General features: G+C 41.7%; 1 protein-coding gene across 1 annotated transcript in view; it reads right to left on the bottom strand.

The window, feature by feature from the left end:
• Positions 1-5,593: 5,593 nt before the first annotated feature.
• JAM2 (junctional adhesion molecule 2) overlaps positions 5,594-18,026 on the bottom strand; it is an 80,625-nt gene continuing 68,192 nt past the window's right edge. Inside the window, exons 7-10 of the mRNA XM_033232220.1 lie at positions 17,792-17,899; positions 13,999-14,014; positions 10,749-10,791; positions 5,594-8,164 (exon numbers count right to left, since the gene is read on the bottom strand). Of these exons, the coding sequence (XP_033088111.1) occupies positions 8,132-8,164; positions 10,749-10,791; positions 13,999-14,014; positions 17,792-17,899 (200 nt within the window). The 3' untranslated portion in view covers positions 5,594-8,131. The remainder of the gene's footprint in view (positions 8,165-10,748; positions 10,792-13,998; positions 14,015-17,791; positions 17,900-18,026) is intronic.

Below are 18,026 nucleotides of genomic sequence, written 5' to 3'. Positions count from 1 at the left end.
ATTGAAACAGGGTTCTGTTTGACTGTAGGAAGCATCCTGTTCTCATGCCCTGTATTACAGGGCTGTACATTTACATTTAAATTTTGGTCAGGCAAACACTCCCTGTTTTCAAGCTGAACCTCTGGTGGTGCTGTGAGTCAGGGATCTTAACCAAGGCTTCATCTTCCTCAGAGTCCCTTCCTCTTTTTGGCTAGACTGCTCCAACCCTGCAAACGCTGGTCTTTGTGCAGCACTTCAGCCTGCCAGGTCACTCCTTGTCCTGCACTTAACCATTCAGAACCACTTTATGTGATTATGACAAACGATCTCAGGCTTGTGGTTATCCAAAATGGCTATTTTCCCCCTTGCCTGGTGTTATGAACTGAATTGTGTTTCCCCAAAATTCATACTTTGATTGAATTGAAGCCCAACTTCCACTACCTCATAATGTGACTATTTGGAGATAGGGACTTTAAGTTAAAATGAGACCTTTAGGGTAGGTCTTCATCCTATCTGACTGGTGTCCTTATACGAAGAGGAAATTTGAGTTGAGGAGAGGTAAGGAGAACTAGAAAGGGACATGTGTCTGTTACTTTCATAGCACTACCTTTAATAGTAACCCAAGAAGGCTAGGCAATTTTTACTTATTTAACATTCAGTGTAGGCTTTTTTTGTTTGTTTTTGGCTGCTACTGTTTCTCTGATTGTTGCCGCTCCTGGGGTAGTAGCAGCCTTCCAAATGCTAGCCCTCTAGTAAGGTGCATGTATGAGTTCTTGTGGGGGGCCCTGTGGCCAAGGAGGTCTTCCCAGTCGTGCAGATTCCATTCTCCTAAATGGCAGATTCACTCCTACTCCCTTCCAGACTCCCCTTAGCTCCCACTGGAATGGTAAGTACACACTGTTTCTGATGTTTGCTCTGGTGAGACACTGGCAAGAAGGCTGAAGCCCAGCTACTTCCAATGGTGCCTACGGGACCCATGGGACACTCATGTCCTTGACCTAAGAAATCTTGGGAAAACAGATGTTTCACCATCCTCCCCTACTTCGCTCACCTTTTTTTTTTTTTTTTTTTTTTTTAAAGAGATGGGCTTTTGTTCTGTTGCCCAGGCAGTGGCTTGATCATAGCTCACTGCAGCCTTGAATTCCTGGGCTTAAGCAATCCGCCCAATTCAGCCTCCAGAGTAGCTGGCGCTATAGGCACACACTACCACACCTGGCCCTCCCCCTCTTCTTGATATTTTTTTCCAGCTCTCTTTCCACCGGCTCAAATAGCTCCTGTTTCCTTGGCAGGTGCCTTCAGTTTTTGCAAGTGATTCTCTTAAACATTCTCTTTACTTCCCTTGGGGGTGACTTGGGGACTAGTACTCCTTATGACTTTGGCAAACTCATTCTTTGTCTCGTTCTGTCCCCTCATTCCTTCCCATCCCAAATCCATCCATACACACTTCAGCTTATAATGACTGTGTGATGAGCTGAAGGGTAAAGAGTAGTGGTGGACTGGAGTAATTATTTCAGGGTAGCTGTCTCTTCATGAACAGTGAAGGGGTATTTATACCCAATGTATTTTTCATTTTCTTTTTTTGAAACAAAGTGTCAGTCTTTTGTCCAGGCTAAAGTTGCAGTGGTGTGATCACAGCTCACTGCAGCCTCAACCTCCTGGGCTCAAGTGATCCTCCTGTCTCAGCCTCCCGAGTAGCTGGGACTGCAGGCGCATGTCACCACATCCAGCTAGTTCTTCAATTTTTTGAGACAGTCTCACTGTGTTGTCCATGCTGTTCTCAAACTTCTAGATTCAAATAATCCTCCCACCTCAGCCTTCCAAAGTGTTGGCATTACAGGTGTGAGCCACTGCGTCCAGCCTTCATTTTCCCTCGAAAGTGGGATACTTGTTTTTAGTCTTTGAGCAACAGAGAAAGTCCCAATTAACATCCTGTTACATGAATATAACATCTTTGTAAAGAGATGCTTATTCATTCTCTTTGGTATATGTTATCCTAAGATTTAGAAAGAAAATGTTTCTTAACCTACAGTAACTTCAATTTAACAGTAGTTAAATTCTATAGTAAATATTTGGAAAGAAAGTTTGAGAATGAAAAATTAGGAAGTTGGCTGGGCGCAGTGGCTCACGCCTGTAATCCCAACACTTTGGGAGACTGAGGTAGACGGATCACTGAGGTCAGGAGTTCAAGACCAACCTGGCCAACATGACGAAACACTGTCTCTACTAAAAATACAAAAATTAGCCAGGCATGATGGCCGGTGCCAGTAATCCTGGCTACTCAGGAGGCTGAGGCATGAGAATTGCGTGAACCCAGGAGGCTGCAGTGAACCAAGATTGCGCCACTGCACTCCAGCCTGGGTGACAGAGTGAGACTCTATCTCAAAAAAAAAAAAAAAAAAAAAAAAAAGCATAAGCAACTTTAGGACTCCAACTATAGCTCTTGGTAAATCTCTATTTTTATACCATCTTTAAGAAACTTTATAAATAGCACACTTGAAGTTGAAAATAAAGGGATCATGAAATGGAGCTTTGAAACAGCCTACTTTCAATCTCAAAGAAGTTAAACAGGTTCTTTGTTGACACACACTCTTTACTTGCTTTGAGAGCATTTCTTGGTAGAAAGTAAAAAGACATTTTACACTCTAGTTTGTCTTAATACATTTTTTCAAACCTGGTCAAGTAAAAACTTGGCATATATTGAAAAGTAAACAAATACTGAAAGTATCACAAATGAAAGCTTTTAGTTTACCTTGGATTTCTTAACCAGTTGTTAATGCTAAAAGTGTTCCAAAAAGAGAAAACAAAAGATGGAAAATTAAATTTTAAAGTTTTAAAGTTGGAAAAATATTTGAAGAACTTCTGAAGAACTGTGTGGAAATTCATGTCTAATTGCTAAAAGACTGGTATGAGAAAAATAGTTTCCATCCAACCTTCATTCATGGAACAATTTTGTAACTTCACATATTAGATAACTATTATAATTACATATTTCAGAATATAATCATTTATTAATATTCTAACAATTTATGGGGACATTTTATAATTGAATACTAAATTTGCTCTTTGATAAGTGTTCCTTTGATTTGTAAAAATTCATTTATCACTTACTAAATGCCAACCATGTGTTAGATGCTGTTAAATTATTTGGGTCTTATAAGGTTGTGTAAAACATGGTTCTTTTCTCAAAATGCTTCCAGATTGGTAGGGGTGTCAAACACGTTCATTCCTATCACAGGATAGAAACCAGTAAGTGAATCAAGGGTTACAGAAATTCAGAGAAGAAAGAAACCTTTTCCAGCAGGGGAAATGAGAGAAGGCTGTCCTAGAGGGGGTGGAATTTGACCTGTCTCTTAATGAGTAGATAGAATATACAAGTCTTGTGTTTAGGAGAATTAGCATTCCAGGTGGATGGGGTATTATCAGTAAATGTATAGAGGAGGGGGGAAAACAGGTTAAGATAAAATGTCCATAGCTCAGTTTAATGGGTGCATAAGGCAACCAAAGAAGTTAGTAGAACATGTAGCTGAATACATAGGCTGTGGCAATATGATGGGATATGTCTGTGATGGGTGGGAAACCTTGAATTCCAGGCTGAGGAGTTTAGATTTTGTGATAGACTAGGTAAAGGAAGAGTGAAAGGGTTTTAGCCAGGGGAAGGGAGAAGGGAGTTGACATGGTTCGAGAGAAATGGGGCAAATTGATGGACGGGGTGGGGGGAAGAGAAGATTAGAGGGAAAAGGAGCCTTTGGAACTGGAGAGATTGATGTTGTGAGAGGGTACTTGAGGGTAGAAGTTCCCAGGAGACAAAAGTTGAGATAGTAGTGAAAGCCTGAGATAAAAGGGTGAAAGTAGTGACTGAAGAATCGAATAAGACAATGAATGATGTAGTCAATGTAAATGGGAGGCTAAGGATGGAGAGATTTAGAGATAGGAGGGGGCAGTAGTGGTGACAGGATTTAAATGCATTCATCCTGGTTAGCCTCAATATTTTTCAAAATAATATTAGAGATTTGGGCATCTTCGGAGAATGACAGGAGAGTGGAAGAGAATGAAATGGTCCATTGTGATATTTAGACTGGTTTGGGGGGAAGGCACGACAAAAAGGTATTTTGTCTGGCAGTGAGACTGGAAGGCGGTGGAGGGGCCAGAGATAACTGAAGATGAAGGGAAAGTGACAGAGAATAACACAAGAATTTAAAAGGACTGGGCTTGGCCGGGCGCGGTGGCTCACGCCTGTAATCCCAGCACTTTGGGAGGCTGAGGTGGGCAGATCACGAAGTCAAGAGATCGAAACCATCCTGGCCAACATGGTGAAACCCTGTCTCTACTAAAACCACAAAAATTAGCTAAGTGTGGTGGTGCACACCTATAGTCCCAGCTGCTCGGGAGACTGAGGCAGGAGAATTGTTTGAACCCTGGAGGTTGCAATGAGCTGAGATCACGTCACTGCACTCCAGCCTGGTGACAGAGCGAGACTCCGTCTCATCAATCAATCAATCAATCAGTAAAAGGACCGGGCTCAGGCCTATAATAATGCCGGCAGTTTTGGAGGCCGAAGAGGGAGGAGCGCTTGAGTTCAGGATTTTGAGACCAGCCTGGCAACATGGCAAGACCCCGCTGCTACAAAAATAAAATATAATAAATAAAACAATTACCTGGGCATGACGCACACCTGTGGTTTCACCTATTTGGGAGGCTGAGCTGGGGGAATCACTTGAGCCTGGGAAGTCGAAGCTGTAGGAAGCCATGATTGCGGCACTGCACTCCAGCCTGGGTGACAGAGCAAAACCCCATCTCAACAATAACAACAAGGAATTTAAAAGGAAATCATGGGGTAGAGAAAAACATGGTGTGTGAAACATCCTGGATCAGACTGATGTGGGTCCCCACAGACCCTGATTCCTCACTCCTCAGCTCCATGAACTTGGCAAGTCAGTAACTGTTTCCTCATCTGCAAAATGATGACATTGCCCACTTTATAGTATCGTTGAGATGAAAGAGGTTTTATACATCCTCACCCCCATCCATCCCCACCTCTGACATATATGAAGTGTTCAATAAATAGTTTTTGCTTTTTATTTTCAGAGTATTTTTCTCAGCATTTGAGAAGTTGGCAGCCATCCAAACAGAGATGGTGAGATTCTAATCTTAAACAGCTAACCAGCAGCTAGCCTTATAGCTACAGAAGGTAAGAGGGTGTAGTTTCCTGGGTTTTATGAATAACAATAGGTGGATGACTCTTTCCCTGCACTGTTATATGGGGCTAAAAAGTTTAACAAGTTCAGCTATTTTTATTAGTGTAGACTTTAATCAAACAAAGCCACCTGTGGATGAAGGAAGTTCTTTGCAAAGTTGTATTGAAAAACAATCGGTCCAGATTTAGTTAGGTCAAACCTCCAACTAAAAATAAATCTAGTTACAACAGCAACAATAATGAAAACAAAACAAAGCTTGCTAATAAAGATTTTAAAGCCCTAATCTTTACACAACACAATTCACTGCAAGAAAGTAAAGTCAAAATGCTGTAAGAATTACAATGGGATTTTGCCAATTGTTAGTGTTCAAATTCCTCAAGTAAACACAAATGGAAATACAAGTCTGGACACCAGTGACCCACAGATACATATACATACTTTTAATAATGAGGAAATTAGTGCTCAATACTGTGCCCTTTGTGTGGGAGAAAACATTCTTTATACAAGGATTGTTACCTAGCTAGTACAATAGTTTAAGGTAATGTACAATACATGTTGACACAGAGAGTGTTAGATGTTCACACTGCATAAAATGAATCCTCTAGCCTTTGATGTCTTCAAAAGAAGTTTTACAACTATTAGTGAAGCTAAGGCACTACATATTTTCCCTCCACAATATGGATTTGTGTCATTTAAACTGAAGAAGTTGATCTCGTGTGATGACAGGTATGTCTGAAGAGGCGTCTTTCAGAGTCATCTGTCCTCTTGGCATGCCAATGCAAGAGGAAAGCATTCCTCGAACAACAGAAATCTTCCAACCCAAACAGGTAATATTTAGCCTGATTTCTTACAAAAGCTTGTAAACAGGTGTTTTTTTCTGTCCTTCACCACCATGAGTTGGGAATCTGCCTGTGGGCCAAATCTTGTCTGTGCCTGCTGTTTTTGTAAATAAAGTCTTATTGGAACACAGACATGACCACTTGCTTATTTTGGGTGTGGCTGCCTTTGTGCTACCATGGCAGAGTCAAGTAGTTGTTAACAGGGACCTGATGACTTAAAATACCTACTTTCTGGCTCTTTACAAAAAATATTTGCTGATCCCTGACTCATGTGGTGAAAATTTGATTTTGGGGGCAGAGCCATGTTACAGAAGCCCGACCTCCAGGAAGGGATCTGGTGAGAGACATAGAATGTCACAGCTAAGTCAAAGGGGGAGCATCTTCCCAGTGGCCTGGTGTCCAGGCACATGCTAGGCACTCAGTGGGTGCTTAATCCATTTGTTCAATGAATCCTGAGGATTTGCTTTGCCAATTGGGTAAAAAGAGAAGATTCTTTTGAAAGAAGATTAACTGGCTGGGTGCGGTGGCTAACAGTTGTAATCCCAGCACTTTGGGAGGCTGAGGTGGGTGGATCATTTGAGGTCAGAAGTTCGAGACCAGCCTGGCCAACATGGTGAAACCCATCTCTACTAAAATTACAAAAATTAGCCAGGTGTGGTGGTACATGCCTGTAATCTCAGCTACTTGGGAGGCTGAGGCAGGAGAATTGCTTGAACCTGGCAGGCGGAGGGGAGGCAAATGTTGCAGTGAGGCAAGATTGTGCCACTGCACTCCTGCCTGGGCAACAGAGTGAGACTCTGTCTCAAAAAAAAAAGAAAGAAAGAAGATTAACCATGTTCATAGTTGTCAAAGGTAACAAGTGACCTTTTCATCCAGATTTACCCAGAAGAACAGGACATGCCCTAGCCATATTTTGTTTTTAATATCAATTTGGTAATTAAAAGAAGTTACAGATATGCATTTTTAACATAGTCTAACTGCTCTGGTAAATGGATCATTGGAATTTTCACATTGTAATAGTAGCTGGAGGCTTTTGTAGTTCATCAGTTGAGAAACCCACATTAGACCCACTTTTCATTTGAACCATTTCTCATGTGCCCACTATGTATCAAGAGGAGTACCAGATGCAGGGAGTGAGTTTTTTCATCTCATCTTCCTTGTAGACAATTACTTCTTCCCTCCACATCCTTCCTTTTCCAAAAGCAGAATTGGCAACCCCTGACCAAGGAACTTGACCCAGAATGTCACTGCACAATTTTTAGAGACAGAAAGATGTGAAGTCACCACTCCTGCAGGGAAAGGTATCTGCAAACTTGTGTAGCCTCCAGTGGTGAGTTCTGATGCCAAGGTCACTGATCCTCTTTAAAGAAATCTTACAAGAAGGAAGCAGTGGCAAGCAGCAGTAGGGGTGAAATAAGCCACTTTGGTTTGTGTGTTTGACCGTCAAAATTACATTTAATGAAGAAATCAGTGACACACACCAGGCGAATCCTGTGGTGCACACCTGTGGGCTCCAGCCATTAGGTACTTCTTTTGATGTTGCTTTTAGTTCTCAGGAATGGAAGTAAACACTAAGTGCAAATCCTCGGGCCTAAGACCTATCCCGCTTCCTCCTTTCTGTGGATAGGTTAGTGATGAACGAGCATCGGAATAAGATGATATGAGGGGAGAAAAGGAGTCTGGCAGAAATGAGACCAGAGGTTCCTTTTGCATCTGTCAGAGTATTTGTTGGACCCCCTAAATCAGACTGTCGCGCAGAGTCTGATTTATATTGTCATGATCTGTGGATTAACTTCACAATCAGTATGTTACATTTTAGTAACATTCTCTAGAAGTTAGGAAGCGGTTAACATTTCCCAAAGCCCAGAATATTACAAAGTATTTTGATTCTTTTAACTTAGTCCAGACACAAGAAGCCAGACTGTATTTTAGGTGTGGACAGAACTATTTGTTTAAAATAACAAGTTCAGGTGAGTTAGTAGCCATAAAAGTTAAAATGAAATACCACTTTCATTTCCTCATGTACCTCTTTGCAAATGTCAGACAAAGCAGAATTTTATAATAGTTTAATAATTTGTGTAACAACGGTGGTTTTGGTGTATCTCAAAAGTGGAGTCTTTAAATTATAAAGGATTTTGTGTGCTTGAAATCCTAGGAAAAGAAACAAAAAACAAGTTTAAATATATTAATTCATATTTAAAGAAACATAAATCTTATGAATATCAAGCTATATTTATTGTAAGAATTTTACAGGTAAAACCCAGTATTTATTTATTTATCTTATTTATTTTTTGAGACAGAGTCTTGCTCTGTTGCCCAGGCTGGAGTGCAGTGGCATGATCTCAGCTCACTGCAACCTTCGCCTCCTGGATTCAAGTGATTCTCCTGCCTCAGCCTCCCAATCTGCTGGAACTACAGGCATATGCCACCATGCACAGCTAATTTTTGTATTTTAGTAGACACGGGGTTTCACCATATTGGCCAGACTGGTCTAGAACTCCTGACCTTGTGATCCACCCGCCTCGGCCTTTCAAAGTGCTGGGATTACAGGCGTCAGCCACTGCACCTAGCCACACCAGTATATATTTAATTAAACCCGTTTTATGGGGAATTAATTAACTAACTCCTAGCAGACAAGGTACTCTGAAGCTTTGCCCAGAGAGTAAAGAGGTAGGACTGGAAGGCAGAGGCAGATAAATCCTGTTAGGAGGATGCTCCTGGCATCTAGTGTTGGAGGACAGGCATGTTGCTACGCATCCTGCAATGTACAGGACAGCACCTTACACAAAGAATGATGTGGCCGAAAGTATCAGTAGTATTGAGGTTGAGAAACCCTGTGGTGTAGGGCACAAGAGAACTGAAGGGGACTCTAGCTCTTAGCTGATGAGGGCGACTGAGAGGAAGGCAAAGAAAAAATAAATGGCTTTTGTTCATTCAATTTAGCCACAATGTGCTTCATTCTGTTTGGAGGGATGGGAGTATTCCATTCTACACTCCGAGAGTACTTTCTGTAAATTGTAGGAACAAAAATGGTAGGAACAAAGTTTCTTTTTTTTTTTTTTTTGTGAGACGGAGTCTCGCTCTGTCGCCCAGGCTAGAGTGCAGTGGCCGGATCTCAGCTCACTGCAAGCTCCGCCTCCCGGGTTCCCGCCATTCTCCTGCCTCAGCCTCCCATGTAGCTGGGACTACAGGAGCCCGCCACCTTGCCCGGCTAGTTTTTTTTTTGTACTTTTTAGTAGAAACGGGGTTTCACCGTGTTAGCCAGGATGGTCGCCATCTCCTGACCTCGTGATCCGCCCGTCTCGGCCTCCCAAAGTGCTGGGATTACAGGCTTGAGCCACCGCGCCCGGCCAGGAACAAAGTTTCTTGTCCCCTAATTAAACATCAGTATGTTTTCAGTGTAGTAAACCACAAAATAAGGTGAATTCTGTAATAGTTTCTGGAACAATTTTTAAAAATCAAATTTGTACAGAAAAGTGGGTGAATATTAAACACTACTACCCATTAAAATCACTTATGCATTTAAAACACTGATGTCCAGGCTCCCCCCTCCCCCGACCCCCACCCTGCCCCACCCTCCAGACTCTACTGAGAGGAAAACTGAGAGAATTCCTGCCATAGATGAGTAAAGTGTTTCTGAGAACCCATGCTTTGTTTCTCAAGAAACGACTTAGGCCTCTAAAACCATAGGAACTCCCCCGGTCCCAACCCACTATATTCCTGAGAAAATCATCCAGAAGGCTGAATATCCATCCAAAGAGCTACAAAATCTGAGTAATTAATGGTATTTGCTGCATCAATGTAGTATTTACAAAGGGTCCAAATGTCTATGTTCCTTAAACCCTCTGAGTTAGGTAATTACTGCGTCTTTTCAAACATTTCTGAAATGTTCCTTTCAAATATAATGGTCTGGTCTGAATGTTTGTGTCACCCAAAATTCATATGTTGAAACCTAATCCCTAATGCAACAATATTAAGAGGTGGGGCCTTTAGGAGGTGATCAGGTGATGAGGGCATGACCTTCATGAATGGAACTAGTGCCCTCATCAAAGAGGCCGGAGGGTGCTTGTTTTGCCCCTGCTGCTGTGTGAGGACACAGCAGGAAGGCTCCATCTATGAGGAACAGGCTCTCACTAGACATTGAATCTACTGGCACCTTGACTGTGGACTTCCCGGCCTCCAAAACTGAAAATAAATTTGTTGTTTGTAAATTACCCAGTGTATGGTATTTTTGTTACTGCAGCCCAAATGACTAAGACATTGCCTAGCCCTAAAATGTTCCAAGTACTTCACATAACCAAAGGTGAATGCTAGAACCACAGATCTGCTGGAACCACTCTGCTTGGTCAAGCTACAGGGAAGAAAAGGGCCTGAGTCCTAGCTCCACCACTGTTATCCTGTAAGAACCTGTGTTTTAATTTACTCATCTGTCAAAGAGAGCCGATAATGCCAGACCTAGTGATACTAAGAAGACAGACTAATTATAGAAAATACCATGAAACAAATCATAATATGATTAAAGATCACTTCTGCAATTGGAAATGCCAGGTATCTTTATCATGCCATCCTAGATAGGGTACAGAAGCTAACATCTACTTAGCTCCTTTTAAACACCAGTGATAGACACTGGTGCAAAGTGTATTAAAAGTGAAAATTCACAAAGTCCATAGAATTCATTTCCCTGCCCTATTCCCTAAACACATTCATTCTATAAATACGCTTTAAAAATACTCACATTTTCACTCATTGTCGTGGCTTTAGATGAAGAATTACTCTTCCTGTTTGTGGAATATAAAAGACAATATTTACTGCATTATCACTTCAATCTGGAACATATATGCTCTTTTAGTTAATTTTACTTCCATACATTTTCTCAGCAAGAACATGAACATATATCTTAGGTAGAAAACAAGACAACAATTCTTGCTGAATTCCTTATATTTACAGACAATATTCACAGAGAAACTCATGCAACAAAACATCAGTGTGAAGCCTTGTGCACGTAAATGTAGCTTATGGCTGGTATACTAAAGAAAGGTTTTTGTGGAATGCACAAACCAGAGACTTACTAACTTTTAATTTAATATATTAACATTTAACATTTTGAAAGCTTGACTATTATAATCTCAAAATTTATTTATTTTTCCATGGAAAAAGTTTTACATGGTGACTAGGGTTCCATTCATCCATTTTGTCATTCAACATATTTTGAAGGCCACAGATTTAATGAATGTCAGGGCACATGTCTAGGAATGAAGTTACTCCCCACCAGATTACTACTTGATTTGCTAGAGATATTGATGGAAGAATAATCTCCCTCACTGCAGCAATGTCACCCTTCCCACTTAACATAAGATGATGTCTCCGCTCTGCTCAAAACCTTCCAATTACTTTCTGTGTCACTCAATAAAAGCGACAGTCCTCACAATCACCTGGAGGATAGGGGTGGGAAGTAGCAACACTTTCAGGCTACTGTGCCCTTCTGAACTCATTGGCTTTGTTACTGCTAGTTCTCGATAATTTGAACTTCAACCTAGACTTGTATTAGGATCTTACGAGACTGAGAGGCCAGGATTGAGCCAGAAATCTGGGAACAGGAAGTCAACGGCAGCTGATTCTTCAAAGGAATTAGGAGATGACAAACTGTCGGAAGCCATGGCTTCAGTATCTCTTCTCCACTCCCAACTGCCATGGCCTCAGATAGTTTGTCATCCATCTTCTCTCTGCACCTATGGAGCCAAAGTTGGGTCTGCCACATCCATACATGCAAGAAGGACAGTCATAAGTACAAACTGCAGGGCTTTGGGGAGCTCATCCATATTTCATGTACCAATGACTCCTACAATTCTATTTCCAGTTATTTCCCCAAACTCTAGATTTTGAATATTCAGTTACTTACTGATTACCTCTACTTGGAATCAGATAAGCATATCAAATATTAAAATTCCGAACACTCCAACCTCTCCGCTTATCCCCATCACCACTCCCAAACTCTCCTCTTAAAATCTTCCACACTTCCGTAAATGGTAATTCCATCCTTCTCATAACCTTGAAGCCATCTTCGATTTCTCTCTTTCTCTCACAGCCCACATCCAACAGATCAACAAGTTATTAAAACATTATATCCAAAACACTGTCACTTCTCAGCATCTCCAACACTACTGCTTTCGTACCAGCCGCCGTTTTCTCTTGCCTCACTGAGTGTGGTAGTTTGCTAACTGATCTCCCTGCTTCCACCTTTTGTCATCTCATAGTTTATTCTTAACAGAGAAGCCAGTGTGAGTTTTGAAAAATTAAGATGATGCCACTCCTCTGCTTAATGCCCTCCAGTGACTTTCTATCTTACTCAGACCAAAGCCAGACTCCTCACAACCACCTAAAAGGGACTCCCACTACTTGTGTACACTCATCTCCTCTGTTTCTCTCACTCTGTTCCAGTCACCCTGGTCCCGCTGACATCCCTCAGATGCTCTAGGCTTGCCTGGCCTCAGGATCTTTCAGTTTGCTCTCTCCCCTCTGCCTGAACGCTCTTCTCATTCTTATTTGCACAACTTGCTTCCTCACCGTCTTCTGGCCTTTCTCAAAAATCCCTTATTAGTGAGATCCTTCCCGACCACCGTATTTGAAATTACAATCTCCATCCTACCCTTTGTATTCTATATTCTCTTATTTGTTTTATTTTTCTCCATAATACCACCATCTGATATACTATATACTATTATCTGTTTATTTTCTGCCTTTCTCTACTAGAATGTAAGCTCCATAAGGCAGTTTTGTGGGGTTTTTGGCCTGTTTTGTTCACTGCTGTATCCCCGGTCCTTAGAACAGTGTTAGGCGCAAAATTGGTATTCTTTTTTTTTGTTTTTTTTTTTTTTGTTTGTTTGTTTTGAGACGGAGTCTCGCTCTGTCGCCCAGGCTGGAGTGCAGTGGCCGGATCTCAGCTCACTGCAAGCTCTGCCTCCCGGCTTTACGCCATTCTCCTGCCTCAGCCTCCCGAGTAGCTGGGACTACAGGCGCCCGCCAACGCGCCCGGCTAGTTTTTTGTAATTTTTAGTAGAGACGGGGTTTCACCGTGTTAGCCAGGATGGTCTCGATCTCCTGACCTCGTGATCCGCCCGTCTCGGCCTCCCAAAGTGCTGGGATTACAGGCTTGAGCCACTGCGCCCGGCCAAAATTGGTATTCAATTAATATAAGAAATGACTGTTAACTAAAATTTCATGTGAAAAATTTCAATTTAGCAAAATACAGTGAATATGTTTTTTTAAATTAGTTTATAGATATGCTTATGAAATCAAATTAGTGACCATTTTTCTTGTCTGGGTAATCATCATTCTCTGTGTACTATCATTTACAAGTAGGTATGAAGTGTGAAGTGTGATGCTGATAGAGTCTGGATATTTGCCTCACCCAAATCTTATGTTGAATTGTAATACCCAGTGTTGGAGGTGGGGCTTGTGGGAGCTGATGAGATCATGGGGGGCAGATTTCTCATGAGTGGTTTAGTACCACCCCCTTGATGCTGTCTTCAGAATAGTGACTGAGTTTTCTTGAGATCTGGTTGTTTAAAAGTATATGGCACCTCCCCAACCTTGCTCCTGCTTTTGCCATGTGACGTACCTGCTCCTGCTTCGCCTTCAGCCATGAGTAAAAGCTTCCTGAGGCCTCCCCAAAAGCCAAGCAGTGTTGGTGCCAGGCTTGTACAACTTTCAGAACCGTGAGCCAATTAAACCTCTTTTTAAAATAAATTACCCCGTCTCGGGTATTTCTCTGTTTCTCTCACAGCCCACATCCAACAGATCAGCAAGTTATTAAAGCTTGCTGAACAGCCTAATACAGATGTATTTCTTGATAAACTTGAGTAACTTCTTGGGAGAGTAAACTTAACACAAATAACCCAACTTCCCTCTTTTGACTTTAAGCAGATGATTAATAGAAAAGTAGTTGACATAGAGGAAAGACATGCATTGTAGGAAAGTATACTTACTGGAAGGAGGTTTCTTCTGCAAAAGAAAAAATATGTATCATTAATGCAAGGGTTATTATAGTATGATGCAGATTCATATAAAAATGAGTTTGGGTTTAATTTATTTTTATTAATTTTAATCTTGTTGACGTTTATACCTTCTAAATTAAGAGTTGGCAACCTTTTTTGGTAAAGAGCCATACAGCAACCATTTTAGGCTTTGGGGCCAAGAGGATACTATGTAGGTACTTAGATAACGAGAGAGCAAACAAATTTCCAAACATTTTTTTTTTTTTTTTTTTTTTTTGAGACGGAGTCTCGCTCTGTCGCCCAGGCTGGAGTGCAGTGGCCGGATCTCAGCTCACTGCAAGCTCCGCCTCCCGGGTTCCCGCCATTCTCCTGCCTCAGCCTCCCAAGTAGCTGGGACTACAGGCGCCCGCCAACGCGCCCGGCTAGTTTTTTTTTTTTGTATTTTTTTAGTAGAGACGGGGTTTCACCATATTAGCCAGGATGGTCTCGATCTCCTGACCTCGTGATCCGCCCGTCTCGGCCTCCCAAAGTGCTGGGATTACAGGCTTGAGCCACCGCGCCCGGCCGAATTTTTAGTAGAGACGGGAGTTTCTCCATGTTGGCCATGGCTGGTCTCGAACTCCTGATCTCTAAAGGATCCGCCCGCCTCGGCCTTCCAAAGTGCTGTGATTAGAGGCGTGAGCCACCGCGCCCGATCCTCCAAACATTTTTAAGGGTAAAATAAAAAATATAATAATAATAATAATAATAATAATAATAAAAATCTTGAAAAGCAGGCCTACTAGTTAAAGAAATGGAATTCTTTTGGGGAAGATAACATTTCTCTTTAATTGGGGTTCAAAGTCAGTAGTCCCTATCATCAAATAGATTGTAAATGTTCATCTGTAAAGCCATTTTTGTTCATAGGCCATAGAAAAATAGGTGGGGAGGGCAGATTTGGTCCACAGGTATTAGTCTGCCAACCTCTGTCCTAAACATAAGTTCAAGAATATGGTCCTCTTGGATAGATTTTTCTGCTAGATGAAAATGACAGTAACATTCTTAGGTAACGAACCCCTAATATTCAAGTCAACTTTTAATTAATTCAGTACTTTAGGAAAATTTGTTTACTAACTCCTCGTTAAAAAACTCAGACCGGTATTCTTTTAGGGTATAAAGATGACAAGAGTTTTGAAAGAGTCATCTTATTTGTTTGTACTTTCACTGATGACCAGCAGGGGGACACAGCTGGATTCAATTCATAAAGTTACATTGCAGTGGACTACATTGAAGCACTGAACAAGTATTAATTGACAGAGCAGCTCTTTTTGTTTGTTTGGTCAGTGTCTTGCTCTGTTATCCAGCTTGGAGTGCAGTGGTGAGATAACAACTCACTGCAGCCTTGACCTTCTGGGCTAAGCGATCCTCCTACTTTAGCCTCCTGAGTAGCTGGGACTAAAGGTGTGTGCAACTATGCCTGGCTTATTTTTTATTTTTTGTGAAGAAAGGGTCTCCCTATGTTGCCCAGGCTGGTCTTGAAGTCCTGGACTCAAGTGATCCTCCCGCCTCAGCCTCCCGAAGTGTTGGGAATGCAAGTGTGAGCCACTACACTCAGCCCAGTTATTCTTAATTATAGGGCATCTCTTGGAATCCATGTCCACAGAAACATTTTATGAGACATAATACCTAATTGTAGGTATTATTAGGAACACATTTTATATTTAAGTTTTATTTTGGCACAAAATACTTTTTTTAAGGCCAGGAGTGGTGGCTCACACCTGTAATCCTAGCATTTTGGGAGGCTGGGGTGGGAGGATTACTTGATCCCAGGAGTTCGATACCAGCCTGAGCAATAGAGCAAGAACCTGTCTCCACAAAAAATAAAAGAAAATTAGCCAGGCGTGGTGGTATGTGCCTGTAGTCCCAGCTACTTGAGAAGGTTGAGGTGGAAGGACCTCTTGAGCCTGGAAAGTCAAGGCTGCAGTGAGCCATGATCACACCACTGCACTCAGCATGGGTGACAGAGTGAGACCCTGTCTCCAAAAAAAAAAAAAAAAAAAAATTGTTTTAAAAATCTAAATTCCAAAATTAATGTTTGCTGTAAAACAATGGGTCTAGAACTTGTATATGCTATAAATTTGTAATTCAATTAAAAATTTTATTTTATACACTATTGCCAGTGGACCTGATAGAGTGCTGCAGCTTCTGAGCTCTCCAATAATATTCGAGAGTGAAGAAATGCATTAAGAGAATAAAACATTTTAAAATCTCACCCATTTACATCAAACCTATTGCATCATCAAATGGAGGTGTGAAGTTACAAAAGGTCTAAATTTGAAGAATTCAAAACTGTGTACAGAAGTAGTTCTCATAAATACAATAGGTTTCTAGTTTTGACTGAACAATTCTCTCTCTCTTTTTTTTTCTTTTGCAACGGAGTCTTGCTTTTTCACCCAGGCTGGAGTGGAGTGGCACAATCTTGGCTCACTACAACCTCCACCTCCCAGGTTCAAGTGATTCCTTTGCTTCAGCCTCCCGAGTAGCTGGGACCACAGGTGCATGCCACCATTCCTGGCTAATTCTTGTATTTTTAGTAGAGACAGGGTTTCATCATGTTGGCCAGGCTGGTCTCAAACTCCTAACCTCAAGTGATCCACCCGCCTCAGCCTCCCAAAGTGGTAGGATTACAGGCGTGAGCCACCACACCCAGCTGAACAATTCTCTTCTAAATACAGTTGTCCTAAATTTAACATTCAACACTTCACTGTTCTACACTGATGAAATATTTCACTTATTTATTTCAATGAAATTTCTTTATAAATTTGAAATCAACTTATATCTTGAGATATACAATTCCTAACTTAAAAAGATATTGGCCGGGCATGGTGGCTCACACCTGTACTTCCAGCACTTTGGGAGGCCGAGGCGGGTGGATCACGAGGTCAGGAGATCAACACCATCCTGGCTAACATGGTGAAACCCCATCTCTACTAAAAATACAAAAATTAGCCAGGCGTGGTGGTGGCGCCTGTAGTCCCAGCTACTTGGGAGGCTGAGGCAGAAGAATGGCGTGAACCCGGGAGACGGAGCTTGCAGTGAGCCGAGACTGCACCACTGCATTCCAGCCTGGGTGACAGAGTGAGACTCTTTCAAAAAAAAAAAAAAAAAAAACTTAAAAACATGCAAAGATACTATAAATATCTGTTCACATTGAATATCTCTGTCTCACTGCACTGCACCACTCCAAGGATCTCTTGCATATTCTGTGGTACTCTCTGGAATTTGCAACTAGGCAGTTTTGCCTTTTCTCCCTAGGTTTGCCAAGGTGTTTCATAAGCCACCTGCATGGCATCCTGAACATTTTCTACAGCAGAAAATAAATGAACAATATTCTCCAGAGTTTGTTAGAACTTCCTAGGAGAGGGCCAGGCGTGACAGCTCACAACTGTGATCCCAGCACTTTGGAAGGCCAAGGCGGGCAGATCACTTGAGGCCAGGAGTTCGAGACCAGCCTAGCCAACATAGCGAAACTCCATCTCTACTAAAAATACAAAAATGAGCTGGGTGTGTTGGTGCACGCTTGTAATCCCAACTATTTGGGAGGCTGAGATGTGAGAATCACCTGAACCTGGGAGGTGGAGGTTGCATTGAGTGGAGATTTTGCCACCACTGCACTCCAGCCTAAGCAACAGAGCAAGACTCTGTCTGGAAAAAAAAAACAAACTTCCTAGGAGAAACAGTATCTCATAAATAAACTCCATAGCCATAGAAAGTTATCTGCCAAAGAAGGGTGAAATTCACTTACTTGAAAAGTAGCCTTTCCTCTGAGCATAGCACACACCAAGGCCACAAACGGAGATCACTAAGGCCACAACTACTACGGCTGCTATGATGCCACTTATGTTGAGATCATCTGGAATGCAAAATAAACTATGCATAAATTTATGTGGATTACACGGACTGATGCAGTCATTAAATTGAAAAGGTTCAAAAAAAGGTCCCCTTTGCAGCTATATCATAAAGCATACTTTAACGATTTT

Source organism: Trachypithecus francoisi, unplaced genomic scaffold, assembly GCF_009764315.1.
Source record: "Trachypithecus francoisi isolate TF-2019V2 unplaced genomic scaffold, Tfra_2.0 Lachesis_group14, whole genome shotgun sequence".
Lineage (NCBI taxonomy): Eukaryota > Metazoa > Chordata > Mammalia > Primates > Cercopithecidae > Trachypithecus > Trachypithecus francoisi.
The sequence above is the reverse complement of the archived record's forward strand: the minus strand, read 5'-3'. Positions and strand labels throughout refer to the sequence as shown.